Consider the following 21,451-nt stretch of genomic DNA (forward strand, 5'->3'; position numbering starts at 1 on the left):
ACCCTTAAGTACCTAAATCCTTTTGATAATGAAATGTAGGCTCCTAATTCCATTAGCAGTTGTGACACTGAGCGCAGCAACACCTAAATAACTTTAAAAAAAACTGGGCCACAGTGCCAGATCCTAAAAAGGTGTAAATCAGTGAAGATTTCTGGAGCTACAGAGATTTACACCCGTTGAGAAATTGACACTTAGTTTTTAAAGTCGTTTAGTTTTTATATTTTATGGTCTTATAAACAACACACACAAGAAAACTAATTTATGTCTTTTATGTTGTGAGTGTCCTGTAAATGCTGCTAGAGTCTACAGGTGGAATTCTCAACCAGGCAATGGGGAATTCTCATTGATCGTCTCTAAGGTTATGTCTTCACTACCTGCCGGATCGGGCGGGCAGCGATCGATCCAGCGGAGATTGATTTATCGCATCTAGTCTAGACGCAATAAATCGATCCCCGAGCGCTCTCCCGTCGACTCCTGTACTCCAGCTCTGCGAGAGGTGCAGGCGGAGTCGACAAGGGAGCGGCAACAGTCAACTCCCCGCGGTGAAGACACCACGGTAAATCAATCTAAGTATGTCGACTTCAGCTTTGTTATTCACACAGCTGAAGTTGCGTAACTCAGATCGATCCCCCCACTAGTGTAGACCAGGGCTTAGGTGGTGACCGCTACTGCTGGTTATTTCTGAAATAATTTCTATCATCCAGAAATCTATATGTATATTTTCTTTACCTTTGCACACCAGATCAGCACCTTCCCATTGTCCTTTGGCATTACAAACTGCAGTCTGGTTACCACTTTCCATAACATAACCATGTAGGCAAATATAAGCAACTTCACTTCCATAGGTGGTCCTCCTTAGAGGAGCTGAATGTGCATTCAAGACAGAAGGTGGGACCCCACAATCCACAGCTACAAGCAAAGATGGAAGGGGGGGGGGAGAAAAACCACATGAGGTCATTAGAAATGGGAGAACATAAGAGGTTCATGGCTACAGCATGAGGACTTTCCATTTAAAACAAGAATCTAAATGAGTTCACATTTATAGAAACATGCTCTGCTACACATTGTTTGAAGTGTAAAACAACTCCATTGTACTGAATCTGCATTACACAAAGGCATAAAATACAGCAGAAGATGGCACAAAAGAGTCCATCTCTTTGATCCAATGCCCAGCACTTATTTGTTTTTAGCGTAAGCCTTAAAAAAAAAAAAAAGGGGGGGGGGAGGGAAGGAGACCACCATATTTAGGTTTCCATCTGTTAGAGAGTCCTCATTTCTTCCTAGACGCTCCCACCATGCACAAAAATGCCCCCTACCCTCACAGAACTATGCTGTAATTTGAAATCAATCCTGATCATTAACTCCAAAAGGAAGTTACAGGCTTCCAAGACAAATTACATCCTCATCCACATGTTTAAATCAGAAAAGAACAAAGGACATGTGCCATTTAAAATATCCTGATGTGAAACTTGGTTCTGTGTTTGTACAGCACCTTGCACAATGGAGTACTGGTCTATTACTAGGGCTCCTAGACATTACGGTAATACAAATAATTAGTAATAAAATAATAGCAGTAGCAGCAGCATGAGATCACAGCCTGGTGTGAGATCTGGCGAAGTTGAACTAACACGCACTGTAAAGTCATCATATGAAAATACCAGTACTTTGAAATCTAGTTTTGGAATAAAATGTGTGTATTCTTGGTCTTCCTGAGCAGGAACAGACTGCAAACAGTTGGGGAAATATTTCATACCTGAGATGGTAAGAGAGTCACCTGTGGAGTTGTAAGGGCCTAAAGAATATTTTAAATGGCTCCATTACTAATAAGGAAGAAGCCAGGGCTGCTATTCACAGACTTGCTGATTTGTCTAACAAAAAATTCTTCCTGGCAGTTCAGGAAGGGACAATTGCAATAAAAAAGGTGAAATAGTACATCTTTTCAGATTTTGAACAGTTATGTCAGGAGAAGGCAGCTCTTGCTAGTGAAACTAGCTTTTATCAAGAAATGGACACCACACATTTGTATTCCATGGATAGACTAAATGGAAAACAATTTATTTTGGGGAGGGCAGGAGACATGTCAGAAACGTACTGGATAAAATCATCTTCTGAGGAAGCGGGAAGGAGCTCAGCTGGCATATGTTAATAGGAGTAATAAGTACATTTTGCACAGAGTTACATGCCCTTTATTGCTTTAGGCTCCAACCTGGCAATGAGCACTTTGTGGGTGGCAGGAGAACACCAGCACAGAGCTTCATTGCAGAATCAGGGCCTTAAAATGTATCCTGAAGATATTCAACTTTCTCTCTTATTCAGGTTCTCAGTGATTAGCTCTCAGTTGTTGTAGTGCTTATCTTATTTCAATTGATCCTTAGGCATTAACCCCACCCTGAGCTGGTATTCTGCTAGACTCAAGTAACTGACAAAAAAAAAGACTTGAGACTGAAAGCAAGATACAAGATGGGTCAAAAACGCAGTTCAAAGGTGTTAAAAAAGCCAAATGCACTGGCATTTCACTAGAGCTGCCTCCACAAATGGGGATTTCTTTGAGTAGATTGTAATACAGGACCAGTGAATGCCATTTTCTTCTTTTTTGTTGAAGCTCACTCTTTACTTTGCTTTGAAAAAAATTCTGACCGTGATTAAAGATTTCCCATGTGATACCATTGCCTCACTTTTTGTTACTTATAACAATCAAGCCCAATTTTATCTTCAATTTCCTGTAGTTCTTTTTCTGTCCTATGAATTACCTTCGGTGTTTATACCTAACCTTTTCCATGTCATTACTGTTAGCATCTTTATTCTTAAGATGCCAACAAGTTGCCCCAGAAAACAAAACGCAGATCAGAAATTGAAACCTGCTGTTTTGAGGTAAAAATCTCACCTACATTAACTGACTTCTTAGGAACTGAGCCTTCTGCTTCCTCCTAGCTGCTGCCAATGAGCACTTCAAGTTTTACATACTCAATGAAAGGATGCCCAAGTTATCCCAGGAAATACAGAATTCTGCATTAGTAAGTAATGATATTTTAGTGTGAAATCTGATGGAGCTGGTTATTCTGTCACCAATGCCAAGTGGAAAAGTTACTGAATTACATGAGATGCCATTTGTTAGCAGGATCTGATGACAGCCCAGTCCCAACAGAAATCTTTTGTAGGAGGTTGCTCATAGTCTTTTTCCATCCTGGAGATAGTGGAGCTATTGGGGGAGATCACAGATGGCCTGACACTCTATTAAGAGCTGCAGGGATGCTGAGAAGAAGCCCCCACATAGCTTAAGAAAAACTGATGGCTTCCCATTAAGTCAATGACACCTTCTCATTTGATAGGCTTTTCCACAGACAAGAACATTTGTGATGCATGTGTGCAAAATGCCACAGAAATCTTGAATACTTTCTGAGCTATAGACCACAGAAGCAGTTATATAGTCAATTAATTTATTTAAGTTATTCAGACAGGGTGCCAGTGAAGTCAACGAGATATGCAGGTGATCAGCACCTCTGAAAATTAGGTGACTTATTGAGGTGCCTAACTTGAAAAACTCAAGTAGGAAATTTTAGCCTAACTCAATACACTACAAGTGTACGCTTAACTGCCAAAGTGTTGCAATACTCTGTAAATGAGAGAACTATGTAGTGGCAAGTTAGTTCTGTAATCACTAGCTGTTCACTTCACCTTGGATACATGTGTGCATGACAGTTATATTGAGGACTGCTAGTGTTGTGTGTGTCTGTCTCAGATATGGAGCTGCAATTTTAATTGATACTGGAGAAAAGAAGAAGAGGGAAGAGAAAGTAGCATTTATTTCAAGTTCAGATTAATTTCTGTTTATGGCCAAAAAAACCCAAATAAACCCAGAGTAGTTTATTCTTGCATACAGCACAGTATGTTATCAAATGGCTAATTTATTATTTTATTCCTCTTTCCTAGGCTTATTTTATTCACTTGATCTTATTCACCAGCTATTAATCCCGCTCTTCCTTTCCCCTTGAGGCAATCTGACTATGCAAATAGGATGTGGCAAATTTCTTCTTTACTCAGAAACGAGCTAGATCACGCTCCTGGCATTTCACTTCACTGACCTTGCACACTCACCCCACTGCTGAGAGCCTATAGTGATCTATAGCCACTGTCAACCTTATCATCCAAGCATCAATGAGACATGTTGAATTTGCAAAAACAAAAAGAAACACCTAGAGAGGGCTACAACCCAGGAAACTCAGAACTGTAGGTCAGTGCAGATACCATGATATGGTGATAGATTTGATTGTATCTGTTAGCATGAATAACATCCATAGGCTCTCACCTTTGCACGAAACAGTGTTCCCAGCTGGATGAAAAAATTCTGTTCCATTTTCTGGTCTATATCCTTCCATACAGTAGCAGCTGTAGCTTCCAACAGTGTTCACACATCGTCCCCCAACACCACACAGACCTGACACCTGGCACTCATCTATATCTAGAAACCCAGATCAAACATTACAATCTTTTTAAGTGCTTTTATTTTTAGGGCCCAATCCTGCAATGTACCAAGTGTATCCTAGAAGATGTAAAATGCCCTCAACTCCTGCTAGCCTCACTGGGAGATGCAGGGGCTCATCAACTTCCAGGATGTGCTCAGCACCATAGAAGACTGGGCCCTTACGCACAACAATCTATAACTTTACTATCAGTTTTAGTTACTACATGGCAAACAGACATTATCGTCTCCAGTCTATTTCATACTACTGACCAGGAAATACCCAGCAGTATCTGTATTTTTGATCAATTAAAACTGAACAGTCATTGTGCCATGGAAGTCCACACTTCAGCTGAAGGAGAATATTCCACAGTAAACAAAAAAATAATAAACTGACATGCAAGGAAAAATAGGGAAATGGAAAGAAGGAATATCATCCTATTGTCTTAATTTCTGGTTTCATTTTGCCAGCAAGGCTTTTGTACAAACTGAGCTTTATATCAATAATTCATTTTAACAGAACAAGAATGAGTGTAAGACAGCAGACCACGTAATGGGACTAACTTGCACTAATGAGAGCAAGATATGGTTGCAAGTGTTTGCAAGTTTGGGATGTACATTAGGTGCACGTGTCCAATAACTACTTTTATGTACTTTCAAAAATAAAATCTTAATGTGATTGCAAAGAAACAGCCATGTTTGTCACAGAAAATAGATTATGAAGCCCCAGATCCCTAGCATGTGAGCCTAGTTGTTGTATTTACCTGTACAATATGTGCCATCATTGGGAATAAATATCTTGTTGTTGTTAGAGGGATGGTATCCTTCAAGACAAATGCAGTAAAAACTTCCATGTGTATTGTGACATGATGTATGCTCGCCACAGATCTTGCTAGCTCCAATCTGGCATTCATCTTTATCTGTAGGTATATTCAAAACACGTCAGAGATTAAAAATCAAATCAAACCTGTCATTGTCAAGCAGTCAGACTTCTCCTTACGAGGTTTTTTTCTAATTTGTTAGCTCTGTAAATAATCACCCGTCAGCTACAGTACTTTGTAACTGTTGTTCTAATACAGGGTATTGTCATGGTCACTGGATGTCACCGGTTCACTTACTGCTCCATCCACGTGTGATACACAATATTAAAAGGGAGCCAACGTGAGCGAGGTAATATCTTTTATTGGCCCAACTTCTGTTGTGGAGAGAGACAAGCTTTCCAGCGGCACAGAGCTCTTCTTCAGGTCTGTACAGCTCAAAAGCTTGTCTCCTTCACCAACAGAAGTTGGTCTGATAAAAGATAGTATCCTACCAACCTTGTCTCTCTAATATCCAGGGACCAACACGGCTACAACAACCCTGCAAGTATTAAAGAGACTGTGCCAACTTAATAATTATATATTGGAAACAAACAACATATGTTATGAACACTACCTATGAATATGAGAACTGGAAGAATTTTAAAAATCATCATCCAAGATGAGAGAACTGGAAAAATCAGTAAAATCCATCTCAATTTTGTTTATAGTCAGTTTCATTTTCTGGTTCTCAGTAATGATTGGGATGCTAATGCTGAATGGGAGTATTTGTTTTTAAATTTCCACTGGAATTATTTTTTTAAAAACAATCACGTAAACATTTATAATGTTTAAGGTTTTGTGGGGAAAAAAAATTTTTTTTTTCAAAACAGATTTTGGATCAAGTTTAAGTGGACTGTCTCTGAGTCAAACGTCTTAGAATTTGAAAAAAACACAAGGTAAACGCACTATCACCAGTATTTGTTTGGATAGTTTACCAGCTACAAATCATCACTTATTTTAAATGCAATTGATGAAATCCAGCCCAACATTCCCCACCCCTGCCACTGTTAACAGTTTTGAAAAAAGCATCTGTCGGCATTCTTGGTTTTGGAGTGACTGTCAGGTATGAACATAGGTCTCAGACTAAGAACTTGGTGCCATTATCCAGGACCAAATATTTTGATAAGGGCTTGTCTACACTGTTTGTTCACGTTTGGCAACCCAGAGTTTAAACCTACAGCACTTTAGCCTCTGCACATTCCCTGGCCTTGTCGACCATGCTGCCACACCCAGAAAGTTTCCCAGTGCACTTTGACTGCAGTGCCAAAATGCACTGCAGAACATTTAGTGCCTTGTAGCAGAGTCCACCCAGGCACTCGGTGGGGGGCCGGCCAGAGCGTTGTAGATTCATACATCTGGCTTGCTGCGCAGCAACAGACCATATAGACAAGCCCTAAGATTGTTAGCAATGGCACACATTCACAAATCATAGCCTACCTTGACAATGAGTCCTCCCATTACCCACAAATCCATAGTTACAGATGCAGACGTTTTTGCCTTCTTTTTGCTGACACGTGGCGTTAGCATGGCAAGTGGCACAGACATCTGGGACTGAACTATTTGTTGCAGCTTAAAGAAAATAAAGATAGTTTCAAAAAAATGCCAAAAATTTAGTTTGTGGATCAGCTCAGTGCACAGGGAAGGCAGCATTTAGAGTTTAATAAATAGATGAAACTTTAGATTGAATCCTTTGAATTGAAATCAAGTCCCATATCATACCCTGGTTTGAAGCAAAACTTTAGCCCATTATAAACAGCCCAGACTAAGGAAACTGGGAGAAACGAAAATGAACTGAACATCACAGCACAAGGAACATGGCATTATGTAGTCATTGCTAAATGAGACTAGTTAGCACAATCCAGTTAATAATGTTTATGAGTTTCAAATTTAAACCAAGTTGTGCAAACCAGTCGTGTTACACAATTAATCCACAGAGTTGTATTACTTTTTGTTTCAGAAGGTGGAAAAGTTAACCAGGGGCACAGTCATTTTAGACTTGATTCTGACTAACAAGGAAGGATTGGTTACCAATCTGAAGATTGACGGCAATTTGGGTGAAAGTGATAATAAAACGACAGATTTCATGAACTAAGGAAAGAAAGGAGTGAGAGCAGCAAAATAAGAACAAAGGACTTCAAAAAAACTGACTTTAACAAACTCAGAGAACTGGTAGGTAAGGCAGATGTTCAAGAGAGCTGGCAGATCTCAGAGACAATATTAAAGGCAAACTATCCCGATGGGAAGGAAAGATAGTAAGAGGGCAATATGGATTCACCGGCAGCTCCTTAATAACCTGAAAAATCAAAAAGAAATCCTAAAAAAAAGTGGAAACACAGAGAAATAGCTAAGGAGTGCAAAAAAATATTACAAGCATATAGGAACAAAATCAGAAAGGATAAGGTACAAAATGAGTTACGCCTAGTTGGGAACATAAAAGGCAATGAGAAGAGGTTTTATAAACAGATTAGGAGAAAGAGAAAGACAAAGGAAAATACAAGTCGGTCTTTTACTTAGTGGGGAAGGAGAACTAGTAACGGATGAACCCGAAGGCTAAGTTGTTTAACACCTATTTTACTTCCATCTTCACTAAAAAAGTAAATTGTGACCAGATACCTAACACAATATTAACAATAAGGGGGAAGAAATATACGCCAAAATAGGGAAAGAGCAGGTTAAAGAATATTTAAGTAAATTAGATGTATACAAGTCAGCAGGGTCTGATGAAATTTACCACAGGATACGTAAGAAAATAGCTGAAGCAATCTCGGAACGATTACATACCACCCACCATACTGGGTCAGACCAAAGGTCCTTCTAGCCCAGTATCCTGTCTTCTGACAGTGGCCACTGACAGGTGCCCCAGGGGGAATGAACAGAACAGGTAACCACCGAGTGATCTATCCCCCGTCGCCCATTCCCAGCTTCTGGCAAACAGAGACTAGGGACACCATCCCTGCCCTTCCTGGCTAATAGCCATTGATGGACCTGTCCTCTATGAATTTATCTAGTTCTTTTTTGAACACTGTTATAGCCTTGGCCTTCACAACATCCCTTGGCAATAAGTTCCACAGGTTGACTGTGCATTGTGTGAAGAAATACTTCCTTTTGTTTGTTTTAAACCTGCTGCCTACTAATTTCATTTGGTGACCCCTAGTTCTTGTAGGCCATGCGGTAAATAACACTTCCTTATTTATTTTCTCCACACCAGTCATCATTTTATAGACCTCAATCACACACCCCCTTAGTCGTCTCTTTTCCAAGCTGAAAAGTCCCAGTCTTATTAATCTCTCCTCATATAGAAGCTGTTCCACACCCCTAATCATTTTTGTTTCCCTTTACTAAACCTTTTCCAATTCCAATAAATCTTTTTTGAGATGGGGCGACCACAGTGCACACAATAGTCAAGATGTGGACGCACCATGGATTTATAGAGAGGCAATATGATATTTTCTGTCTTATTATCTATCCCTTTCATAATGATTCCCAACATTCTGTTCGCTTTTTCGACTGCCACTGCATACTGAGTGGATGTTTTCAGAGAACTATTCACAATTACTCCAAGATCTCTCTCTGTTGAGTGGTAACAGCTAATTTAGACCCCATCATTTTATATGTATAGTTGGGATTACATTTTCCAATATGCATTACTTTGCATTTATCAACACTGAATTTCATCTGCCATTTAGTTGTCCGGTCACCTAGCTTGAGAGTTCCCTTTGTAGCTCTTCACAGTCTGATTTGGACTTCACTAACCTTTAACAGCTATTATCTTTGAGGATTCATGGAGGATGGGTGAGGTCCCAGAGAACTGGAGGAGGGCAAAAAAGGGAACAAAGCGGTCCTGGGGAATTACAGACCAGTCAGCCTAATTTCAGTATCTGGAAAAAGGAGGTTACTTACCTGCACTGTAACTGATGTTCTTTGAGATGTGTACTCTCTATACATATTCCACAGTGCACATGCGAGAGAGAATTTTCTAGTCAGCTGTATTCCTCAGGGTGGCCCATTTGTCTCTTCCTCCCTCGCGTAACCATGGATCCGCCCTGACGCACCTAGTTCCTTCAGTACCACTTGTGACATCCAGACTCCGAAGTGGCAGGGATGGTGGGTGGATCTGACAGAAGCAGAGCCTTTCGGGCAGGGTAACAGAAGCAAATGCTGCCATGATACGCAGAGTGCTGAAGAGAGTCCTGAAGGGCAACACCTGGCATCAGTAGCGGCTGTGGTCTAACAGAATCCTCCAAAAGTGCCTGTGTACCAGGTGAATCACAGTGTGGAAGTACATATCCTTGAGGTCAAGAGCAGCATACCAGGCTTTCTGATCCAAGGAGGGAAATGATGGACCCAAGGGAAACCGACTTGAACTTGAGCTTCTTGACAGACGTTCAGTCCTCAGAGGGGTCCAGTACTGGTCAAAGCCTCCTCCCGCATCCTCAAGCCAGTTTACTTAGGGCTAAGAAAGTAATGTGAATAGAACCCTCTTCACCTCTATGGAGAGGGAATGTTCTCTATATCACTGAAAGTGAGGATGGTCTGCACCTCCTGTCAAAGCAAATTCTTGGGAAAAGTCCCTGAAGGGGATGTGGAGGAGGGATAGTTAGGGGGAAGGAAGAGAAACACAATGGTGTAAACTCTCTGGGCCACCTCCAGGGCCCAATGATCTGAGGTGAAACTAGACCAGGCCTGTTGGAAGGCGCCAGATGGTTGCTAAATAGAGGGGAGGTCTGAAATCGCAGGCACAGTGGTGTGCTGTCCACAGACACGATGTCAGCTGCCCGGTCAGCACCAATGCAGAGTGGTGCGACTGGGAAGTAGATCCTGTGGCGGGATTCCTCCCTGAGGATCTCTGCCTGCAGCTGCATGGCTCAGGCTGTGTGAAATGTGAGAACGGCCGTTGGTGCTGCTGCTAAGAGTGGAACCTGAAGTGCCTCCTTTGGGAGCCTGTGGCAAACATCCCCAATGATCTGAGGGTGGATGAAGAGTCTTGTAGGGACTTCATTACCTCACATCTCCTCTCGTGAAAGAGTGAGCAGCCCTCAACGGATAAGTCTTCAGGTGTTGCCTGCAGCTCTCTAGTGATGGCTGCTTGGTGATTGCTGTTGCCTTTGCCCCGGAAGCCATATCTGTGGCATCCAGTGCTGCTGGTAGAACTGTTCTAGCTACCACGTGCCCCTCCACAAGAATCATCTGGAACTGGAACCTGCCCCTGCAGTCCTGTGGTATCTTGTCAATAAATTATTACAACACATTTCAGTTGATGTAATCATAGTTTACTAGGACTGCCTGATAACTGGAGAGCCTCATCTGAAGGCTTACCGTAGAGTATGCCTTTTCACTGAGCAAGACAAGGCATTTAATCTCCTTGCCCTTTGAAGTCAACTTCTGGTGGCCCTGGCGAGTTCTCTTGTTAGCCGCCACCACCACCAGGGACCCCAGTGCTGGGTGGGACTAGAACTGTTCAGATCCAATCACTGGGGTCTGGTCCCTCCTATCTGCTCATTTCAGTGTTGTTGCCACTGATGCTGAAGCCTGCTAGAGGACCCTTTTAGATTCCAAAAGGCCCTCACTGATTGAGATTGCAACATGCCCTGAAACTGACAAGCGTAAAGTGTCCAGGTATTTGTGTGGCACGTTTCGCAGCCCCTCTGTGGATATCTCCAAGGCTCCTGCCACCCACCTCATGAGGTCACGGAAAATCTTATAGTCCTTGGGTGTAGTGGTCGACCGGTCCGGTGCCAAACTATTGGCCAGGACTTTGTCGTCTCCGGACAGGATCTCACTCTGGTCATCTTGAGCCAGCACAGTGGCTGCTGTCTCCTGGCTGCACGCACAAATCCACAGCAGAGATGAATCCAGTGCTTGGTGCAGTGGCGACATTCTGCGCCTTGTGGGCTGGGCCAGGATAAAATTGCAGCCCCCATAGGGGCCACGTGCGCCACATGCTATAATCACAGGGTGCAAGGGTCCATAGCAGTGGGAATCACTGGTATCAGCACTGGGTCAAACCTGTGCCATCCTGCATCCTCGGTCATGGGTAGGTACTCCAAGTCCCCTTTGGAGACCCTGAGAATGCCGAGTCCTGGGACCTGCCTGGGAAAGACTGACCGCTGCCCTGGAAAACGGATGATGAGAAGGCAGAGTTTTCTGATGGGGTGGTTCTCACTCCGTAAGTGTACGGGGGGCTTGATCAGAGAGCAGGAAGGAAGCCTCAGAGTGACCATGGCTCTCACAGCTGAAAGATTGCCAGTACTATGATCCAAAGAGGGGGAGCACATACCAGGTGATGCCACAGGGACTGTCCGGGCACTGGAGTCGGAGGTAATCAGGCAGCCAGTGTTGGAGTGAGGCTCCTACTGGTACCACCTCAGACAGTGACTGCTCCCTGCCTCAATACCAAAAGGCTAACATGGACACTGCTGTGATGTATGTGACCTCCCTTACGGTGGGGTCTGCTAGCCTGGTACCGGCTTCAGTACTCAGGGAGCTTCTCTGAAGCTTTGGGGGCACCTTTCACGTTCAGCAGCCTGGTAGTCCTCTGAAGCCTTGCAGCCAGGTCCCAGGAGGGCGAGCTTCACCTCTTCTCTTTGGAGGCGTTGCACTCAGAGTCCGACTTGTCCTTATGCTTCGCAGAAGAGGAAGCTACTGGCATAAGTGACCGCTTAGCCACTGCAGACGCCAGGGCTGACCTCGATTGCTAGTAGTCTCCCAAGGGCCCTCACTCTTGGAACGTGGGGTCAGAGTCCAGCCTCATGCCTGCTCCACCAGGAGTTCCAATAGTTCATGGGTTAGGGACCCAATCTTATGGGGGTCCAGGGGCTTCTGTATAGATTATTTAGGTTAATCTTTCTATCTACCCAACGGGACTCAGTGCTCAGTCTAGAAGGTACCATCAGAGATGCTTAGTTTTGCAGTTCTCAAACTGTGGATTTGTGTCTCCAGAGATAACATTCTTGTTAGCAGAAAAAAATGTTTTAAAATAAATAATAAATATATAGAGGTGAGAAATAACAGACCTCAACCCTATTGTCCCTCTGCAAATTTGTGTGTACACAGAGCCAATTCCTTACCTCTCCCTAAAAGTGCAAAGTTTCAAAAAGTTCAGTGAATAGAAGATTGTTGGGGGCGGAATAGATCTGGACAAGGAGAAGAAGTCTGGAGATAAATGTAATGTTTAAGAAAAGTTTTGTAAATGTCTGCCACTGGATGTTCACTAAACCTGTCCTGTCACTATAGCAAGCTTCTCATGTCCACTAGCTCCTAGCTAGCGGAGTTCATTTGCCTGAACATACAGATACTTCTTTGACCATAAATAGGGAAAAATATGAACTCAGAAAGATACTCCAAATAGTCCCTCTTAGCCCTCTCTAGCTGCATGGTGGCTTAAGCTTCTTCTGAAGATCCAGAGTGTTTTATTCATCTGTTATGTGTTGTGTGTATTACAGAAGCACCTCATAATATTACTGTTTAGTGGCTCGTATTCGAAAATTCTACTGGGCTACTTGCTCAGGACAAGTCATTTTCTTTTGACAGGTCAATAAACTGTTTTCCCCCCACTATCATCGTGGTACAGAACAGAGGTTAGTCAATTTCTGTTTCAGTTTTGCAAGAGTGAGCTAAATCATGGCATTTGTATTCTGTGTGAGGTTCTGAACAATACCATAATGAAGACTTTTATACAGCTTCAGCATTAGTTTGACTTGCCTGAACATCAGACTGACAAAAGCTCCTTTACTACAGTAAAATAAAAATGTAAAACAGCTCCTGAAGATCATCCAGTCTGTTCTATACTAAAACAATTAGGCAAGATTCTTCAAGAGACCTCTAATACCTCTATGGCATCACACAACCCCCAACACAGAACGCAACACAAGCCTGAAGGATCTTTCTGACAGTGATTCAGTATGACTATATCATATGCAGATGGGTAATTTTAAAAATATATTTTCTATGATATCTTGATGGACCTTCATTCCAGGGCACGGAAGTTTAACAGTATCCACCATATACACTGGGATCTGACTGAGTCTCCTGTACATGCTGTCATGAAAACCTACTCCACAGAATTAGCAGGGAAGCTCAAAGGAATTATATTTGCTCACATCTGTGACAAACCCCTTTGAATTCTAGTTGTGTTCTAATCTAGGCAATACCGCCCAACTTTCTGGGCTTCCCATTACAGCCCTTCGATGGTCACTTAGTTCTATTCTGACAGGCAACAGACTATACTGACTACATGAAAGTCCTAGATCATATCAAGTACTGATTCCCTCATAGAGTTAGCAACACTTGCAAAATATACCTGTGACGGGTTTGGTCACAGAGACCCCCTTGGGACTGTGACCTGATGTGCTGAAATTACCTCGGAGCCTGTTTTCCCTGCCAGCTTAGGACTCCAGAACCCTGCCTTGTTGAGCCAGACACGCTAGCCTGCTGCAACACAGACTCAGGATCTGGGTAATACAAGTTTATATTTTATTCTCCTAACTCCAGACATAGAAATAATACATGCAAACAAAAAGGATGAACACACTGAGTAGATTATAAGCTTTGTAATGATACCTTACAAGAAACCTTTTGCATAAAGCATATTCCAGTAAAACCTTTTGCATAAAGCATATTCTACATTTATAAGCATATTTTCATAAAGCATATGGAGTGCAATGTCACAATACCTTTTTGAGAGCCAGTAAACTGCAGGTCTAAGTATAGATCTAATAGCCCATATATGCAGACCAAAAGCAGAAAACTTTCCACATGGTTAACCATCACTTTTACACTGAATAGGTTATACCAGCCATTAGTACGTAAGCAGCTCCCATACAAACCTACAGTACTTTGTGTTGCTGACCAACTCTGAATGGACTAGTACATTAGTTCTATCTCATAGTATTTCCTTTTTGTGATTATTTTCTTACCTCCTTTCCTACATTCTGCCTATTTATTTTTTGTTTCTCAGGCATGCCTATACATACCTTCAAAAGGGTGTTCTAACAACATAACATATACGTTGTAATATTCTTAAATCTTCATTTGGGGGGAGAGATAGCTCAGTGGTTTGAGCATTGGCCTGCTAAACCCAGGGTTGTGAGTTCAATCCTTGAGGGGGCCATTTAGGGATCTGGGGCAAAAATTGGGGATTGGTCCTGCTTTGAGCAGGGGGTTGGACTAGATGATCTCCTGAGGTCCCTTCCAACCCTATGATTCTATGATTTGAATGTAGATGGCTGGAATGTTTGTTAAACTATATATATTTCTGTATACTGAATATGTAAATATTTATTATAAATGTTGTTCATAAAAATAACTTTAAGAATACTGCCCTTAGGAAAATGGCTTGTAATAAAACCATTTCAGAAATGTGGTCATAACTTCTGAATCATCTAGATGGCTCAGAGGTACAGGACATATACTATTTATCATAATTCAATAGGAACTTTATATATATTAGAACCTAGAATTGTGTAATTCGTTCCCATACCTTTTCTTTTATTCATAACAATTTTGCTTTGTGTTTCTCTTTTTTGCATGACTTGTTCAATATATTTTGCATGACTTGTTCAAAATTGAATTGGTTTTCTATTTGATTAAAATCATAACAAATAGGTTGTACAGACACATATAGTTCATGTATACACGTTTAACATTTTTAAAATAACTCCTGAGGAGTGTAGAAGCTGACATTTTCTCAAGATACTGTTAATACACTGAAAGCTTAATTATATTTACTTATTAGATACATGAGATTAACTTTGCTGTTAGGGATGGTATAGTTCTTATGGAAGGATGAACTGAATGTGTAGTTAAGTAATTTCAAACATCTCTTATTAAGTTTTCTGTGTATTTCTGAGTACAGTTTCTAAACATATAAAGATAGCTACAAGGGGAAGGCAGATGGAAAAATATAACCATTTTTTCAAGTGTTTTCTACACTGCAATATCATGACATACAAAAAGTGCCTCTTAGTTGCAGTGTTTTGTTTTTTTTACCCAGTGCATTTCAAGAACATTTTAAATTCTTTTGAAATACCACAAAATTCCTACTTCTAAGATGCTGCCTTTATTTAAAAAAAAAAACTTAACTAAATAATTTAACTAAATGAGCATGGGAAGCAAAAACATATTAATGTGCATTAGAAAACTAAATTAAGTTAGAAACAGCTATAGCAAAACCTAACCCATAACATCTCAATCTGCTGATAAGAAACAGGGAGTTTTTTCCTCTGTTTGCTGTCACAGTAGATAAAACTGCTTATTTTCTCATTCTCTGTATCAAATAATAAAGTTTTATCACTTGCTCACCCCTTACAATGTCCATATACACTCTCAGAAAAAAAAATCACCTTTCCACTTCAATCTAGTCAATGACCTCCATTGAAAGCCGCTAGATACAGAACTTAATCCAGTCCCCACTGAAGTCAAGAAGAAGATTCCCATTGGCTTCAGTGGGAGCTAGATCAGGACCATAAAGATCTGGAACACAATGATATCAACAAAATATACTTGAACATCATTAGGAGCCCACCTCCCATGAACATATACAATTAGCTGTCCTAAGGTGAAACATATACAGTTCACTATATATATTTAAAAAAAAAAAATCAAGGAAGTACTGCTATGAAACACATTACAAACTAAAACACATGTCTATTGATGTTCATTTATTGCCCATCTCTGAAAAGAGGTGTACTTCACCACATGGAATGAAGAACCTCACAAGGACTGGGAGCATGGTTTTAAAGTAACACAGCTCTCTTCACACTTTAAAAACTACGGAGGCTTTTCAATGGTCTGTACTGAAACCCCGGAGTCCAGGCTGTTCAAAAGTCATAGATCAGGCAAACTGAAAAACTGGAACAGCCACTACACCCAGAAAAATGTAAAGATGGGCCAAGTATAGACCAGGTGTAAGGACATGCCCTTGATGGAATTAGGACTATTTACACCAGGCCTGATTTTGGCCCTGTGTTGTAATACATAATTACACATAGCAGATGGCCTCTATATGCATTTTCATTGTTTTGAAATAAATCCTTTATTGTCAATGTCCCAAGTCCTCCAATTCAAATATCCATCCCTAGGTTAATTTATCTAAGACCACTTTCTTCTGGAAGGGGAAATCTGGCCACCCCACTTCACCTTTCTCAACTGTCTGTATCACGTGAACAGCATAGTACAAGTTGTTTTATCTTCAGTAGAACTATCATTCCATTAAAAGCTTTGTATTAGCATTGCAGTCAATGCTGAGAAATTTCTCATGTAAATATCATAACATTTGAGTTTTAGCTGCAGGAATCCTAGTAACCTCAGCTGTCCTCCATGCAGGAGTAAGTTCCGAAAGGAACTGTGGTTACCAAAAACATCCTTGATACAAATGGAAACGTTTCAATGCCGAAAAATGTTAGCACAAAGCTATTATTATTTTTCTTCTAAAACAAAGAAAAAGACAATGGAAGCAGAAGTATGTAGAGCCAGCACAACCAATTCAAAATTATAACTGTGACATCAGAAAGTAACACACATGCTTTCATGGCTGAGAGTGAAAGTCCTACTAAAGGAGCCAACAGAAAGACAATGAGTTGGAAACAATGAGTGAAGGAGAAAAATTAGGTCTCTTTCCCCTAAATAAATATCGTAACTTAGTTTTAAAAAACAACATCCTTTTACTTGTAGTGAAACCACCTGAAAACTGTTGCCTGCAGCGTTTTGTGGAAGTGGGGAGAGAATATTAATAGGTCCTGCCATACTAGATCAAAGCAGTGGTCCATCTCATCTAGCATCCCATCTCCAGCAGTGCTCAGTACCAGATGCTTCAGAAAAAGATGTAAGAAACCCTAAAGTGAGCAATTACAGAATTCTTTCGGGTGGGGCGGGGGGGGGAGGGGAGGAATTTCTTCTTAACTTCCTTGGCTAGAAGGGGTCTTCGGCCATGAAGCGTGAAGGTTTATATCCCTGTCAAACTTTGGGGGTTATTTATTTTGATAACCCTATTTAACATATATGCAGAGGTGCTCATTACCCATATAAGTATACAGGGTTTGTTTGTTTTTTAATATTGCTAAGCTATTTCAGAAGATTCCTTCATCCCCCTCTCTCTCCCAAAAAGTAATTAAAAGGGAGTTACGGGTTTTTTTTAAATATGCAACTGAAATGAAAATTTGCCTGACACTGAAAAAATATTTTCGTACAAAAACAGAATTTACACTTATCTTGATTATGACTGTTGTCTATTACCCAAGTAAGGGGCTAAGTGCATTAAGATCTATGGTTGAAGAAAGCAGCTGAGCATTGTTATTACAATACCACCAGCCTGTGTCTTCACTAGCTTGGTGGGGATTCTATTATTTGACCTCATCCTCTCCACCACATAAACTCTCATAAACAACCACGGCAAAACAACCACGGCAAGCTGAACAAGCAATGTACATGTTAGAAATGCTCTGGGGGCAGAGGAATAATTATAGTTAAGAGTTTCAGAGTAGAAGCCGTGTTAGTCTGTATTCGCAAAAAGGAGGACTTGTGGCACCTTAGAGACTAACCAATTTATTTGAGCGTAAGCTTTTGTGAGCTGTAGTTAAGAGTTGTGATCGAAAGTTTGGAAGTAGTTTCATTTCTTATGACCACAACTTTGTGTATGAATGCCTGACAAATACAGGAGGGAGAGTCTCTTTTTATACTTAACTTATACAAACGTTAGTAATCACGACCATATAGAGTATTAGGCAAATTAAACTGAGTCGTGCGGTGTGCATACAAGTGTATAGTTGTTACGAAGAGCATGAATAACAAGCATATATATCTGGAGCATGTGTACCATGACCTACGCAGTGCGTACGAAGATTGGGGGTGGGGGGACGACTGAATAGAGAGGTGTATGAGGTTGTGTATCAAGGGAGGTGGTGTATCAATGAGGTTTCTACAGGGTTGAGTAGGGGCTATGTATAGGGTGTGTGGAAGGATTTTCATTGAGAGGAAAGGGTCTATGGTTGAGTCGGCGGTATATATCAGAGGGGCTGGAAGAGTGTGTATATTGAGGGAAGAATCTATAGGGTAGGTATGAAATGGACCCCAAAAGGGCAGGGAAAGAGAGAGGTGGGTGTGCATTGGAGAGTTCAGAGGGGCCCAGAGGACATGGGTAACAGCAGGGGTAGGTGTGCACCGGGGAGCCCCGTAGGGGGCGGGCCCAGGACGGGGGGGGGAGCCCCGCAGGGGGCGGGCCCAGGACGGGGGGGGGGGGCGCGCGCGGGGGAGCCCCGTAGGGGGCGGGCCCAGGACGGGGGGGGGCGCGCGCGGGGGAGCCCAGAGCCCCCTCCCCGCCCCACTTACCCCGCTGCCCCTGCGCAGGGCGGGCGGCGTGCAGCCAGAGCAGCAGCCAGAGCAGGGGGAGGCGGAGGCGCCGCGGCCGCCGGGCTGCGAGGCCGCCGCCCGCTGCGGTGCCCGGCGGGCTCATGTCCCTCCCGGCCACTCCCCGCACGGCCCGCGGGAGTCCTGCTGCGCCCGGCCGCGCTCTCCCGGGCGTGCGCTACAGCGGCCCATATAAGGCGGCCCCGCCCGGGGCCCGCCCACACCCCGACCCGCCGGCCCCACCTCAGCCGGCCCGGCAGCTTCTGTGCCCGACCCCCAGCCCTCACCTCGCCTCCCACCTCAGCGGGCTCCTCGGCCCCCCCAGCCCTCACCCCCCAACGGCTACTCTGCCTCCCCCTCCCCGCCCCCCAGCCCTCACATCTGCACCTCGAGGGCTGCTGTGCCATCCCCCCTCAGCCCTCACCCCCCGCCCCCCCATGGCTCCTCGGCTTCCCCGCCCCCCCCCATCGCCCCATGGCTCCTCTGCCTGCCCACCCCAGCCCTCACATCTGCACCTCGAGGGCTGCTGTGCCATCCCCCCTCAGCCCTCACCCCCCGCCACCCCATGGCTCCTCTGCCTGCCCACCGCAGCCCCCACATCTGCCCCGCCAGGGCTGCTCTGCCCACCCCATCCCTCACATCCCCGGCCCTAGGGCTCCTCTGCTCCCCCAGCCCTCCACACCCTCACCTCTAGGACTCCTCTGCCCCCCAACACACTTCTCCTTTCCACCTCCTCTCCAGCCCCCCATAGGCCTCTTTCCTCCCTGACCCCGCCCGCCCCAGCACCCAAATACAGCAGCTCCCACAACGCTCACCGTCCTGGCTTCCCTCCACCCCTTTCCCTGCTGCATGGCCTGTGTCCCACTGTGGCACAAATGGCCCAGCTGATAAGGGCTATATTTGGACTGACTGGTGTAGTGTCAAAGGGATTATTTGTTACTGGCACAGGCAGGGGGGTTGAGAATAATGCTTGTTTTATGTACAATTGTAGACAGCAGGTCATTGCACCCGTTAAACTGTCTGGCTTTGGCTTCTGTCGCCCCTTCCGCAGATGATGCTGGAAACCGCATACATCGTCATTGACACAGGGGAGCTACATAATGCAAAAGGCCCCAGAACGTTCCAGAGAGAGGGCTAGCACAGAATGACTGTTAGGGGAACGGCAGGTCTCATATTTTCGGCCCCAATTCAGCAAAGCACTGAAGCCTATGCTTAGTGTTTTGAGACTTATGTGCATGCTACTTCAGTTGAGCTTAAGCACACACTTAACTCCAGGCATTTGCCTTGGTGAAATGGGGTCTTACTTTGTAAAACATTCAGTGTCAGTCAGTCTTATTAAGGGGATCACTCACAATTTATTACTTTAAAAATACTTACAATAAACTTATTTTTCTGGGTTCTTTCAGCTCAAAACACAACCTCTGTATTAAATTAGCTGGTACCCACGAAATTCACTAGTTGATGGAATTGTCAGAGACAAAAGTCATACTTCCTCCTTAAACTCCTTTAGACCCTCTTGTTCAGCATGAATCCATAGGTCTTAAGGACACTTTCTAAAAATTTCCCACTGATGCCAATATAATTGTGGGAATTTTTTAGTACCCTTCCCTGTTTTATAGTCCTTTGGCCTAAAACATACCTAAAACTTGTTTTGCACCTCTACAAGATACTGGCTTTCCAATGCTACCTACCATCAGCAATGCTGAAGAAAGGGCAGCCTGAGTTGGGAAGTCATATAACAGATGTAGGAACTCTGCTTTTGTCCACTAACTTTCTTAAAGGAGTTGCTCAAATTCCAAACACTTTACTGTTAAAGCATCTGAACAAAGCCAATGTCATCAAATCTACCATTACTTTTCAGTTCAAGTGACATAACCTAGCTCCAGTCTCCGCTCTGCTCTCACAACCAAATATTTTTGTAATAGTGAAGACTGCATTTCAATTGAACCCAAATTGTTCAAAGAAAATCCAGTTTTCCAAAACAAACAGGCTGTTTATTGGTTTGATTTACTGCTGAATGTCTGTAAATATAGAAAGAAAGAAATAGAAAGAAATAAAAGAAAAGGAGCTCTTGTGGCATCTTAGAGACTAACAAATTTATTTGAGCATCAGCTTTCATGAGCCAATATAGTAGTAATACAAAATTGTGTAACATGTTAACTTAATTATTGAAACGGTCAATAAGCTGTTGATATTCCATTGTATAGGATCACATTCTGCTGCCCTTACCTCACCTTGAATAGTACCTTACCTCCCCAGGACTAGTTGCAGAATAAGGTGCTACGCAAGTTGTGAGTCTGACAATCAGGCCCATCGTTATGTTTTAACATCAGCTCCCTGAGAGGTAACAATGTTTTCTGCATTTTGTACAGTGCTGAGCAATATATCTGCATAATAAATACTGAAAACCATTGAAAACATTCACAAAAAGAAAAGGAGTACTTGTGGCACCTTAGAGACTAACCAATTTATTTGAGCATAAACTTTCGTGAGCTACAGCTCACTTCATCGGATGCATACTGTGGAAAATACAGAAGATGTTTGTTTTTATACACGCAAATCATGAAAAAATGGGTGTTTATCACTACAAAAGGTTTTCTCTCCTCCCACCCCACTCTCCTGCTGGTAATAGCTATGTAAAGTGATCACTCTCCTTACAATGTGTATGATAATCAAGGTGGGCCATTTCCAGCATTTTAACAGAACTGTTCTGCCTAATTAGATTAAAGTGTTAGTTGCAAGTTGTCCCCCCCCCCTTGTATTTATGCAGGATGCAAGCGTATCTCTTGCA

At 42.8% G+C, this 21,451-nt stretch overlaps 1 protein-coding gene across 20 annotated transcripts in view; it reads right to left on the reverse strand.

Moving 5' to 3' along the window:
- SUSD1 (sushi domain containing 1) overlaps positions 1 to 18,821 on the reverse strand; it is a 113,223-nt gene extending 94,402 nt beyond the window's left edge. For 6 of the 20 annotated variants that reach the window (XR_012159128.1, XR_012159129.1, XM_073345638.1 and 3 more), the window contains exons 1-5: positions 18,643 to 18,819; positions 6,757 to 6,888; positions 5,224 to 5,379; positions 4,307 to 4,459; positions 730 to 909 (exon numbers count right to left, since the gene is read on the reverse strand). Coding sequence is in view for 16 of the 20 variants with exons in the window: in XM_073345638.1 (XP_073201739.1) it covers positions 730 to 909; positions 4,307 to 4,459; positions 5,224 to 5,379; positions 6,757 to 6,888; positions 18,643 to 18,766 (745 nt within the window). In the remaining 4 variants the exon portion in view is untranslated. Of the gene's footprint in view, positions 1 to 729; positions 910 to 4,306; positions 4,460 to 5,223; positions 5,380 to 6,756; positions 6,889 to 18,642 lie in introns of all 20 variants that reach the window. The other 14 variants (XR_012159126.1, XR_012159127.1, XM_073345631.1 and 11 more) reach the window with 7 other exon arrangements.
- Between the last annotated feature and the right edge of the window lie 2,630 nt (positions 18,822 to 21,451).

This window comes from Lepidochelys kempii, chromosome 5, assembly GCF_965140265.1.
Source record: "Lepidochelys kempii isolate rLepKem1 chromosome 5, rLepKem1.hap2, whole genome shotgun sequence".
Classification (NCBI taxonomy): domain Eukaryota; kingdom Metazoa; phylum Chordata; order Testudines; family Cheloniidae; genus Lepidochelys; species Lepidochelys kempii.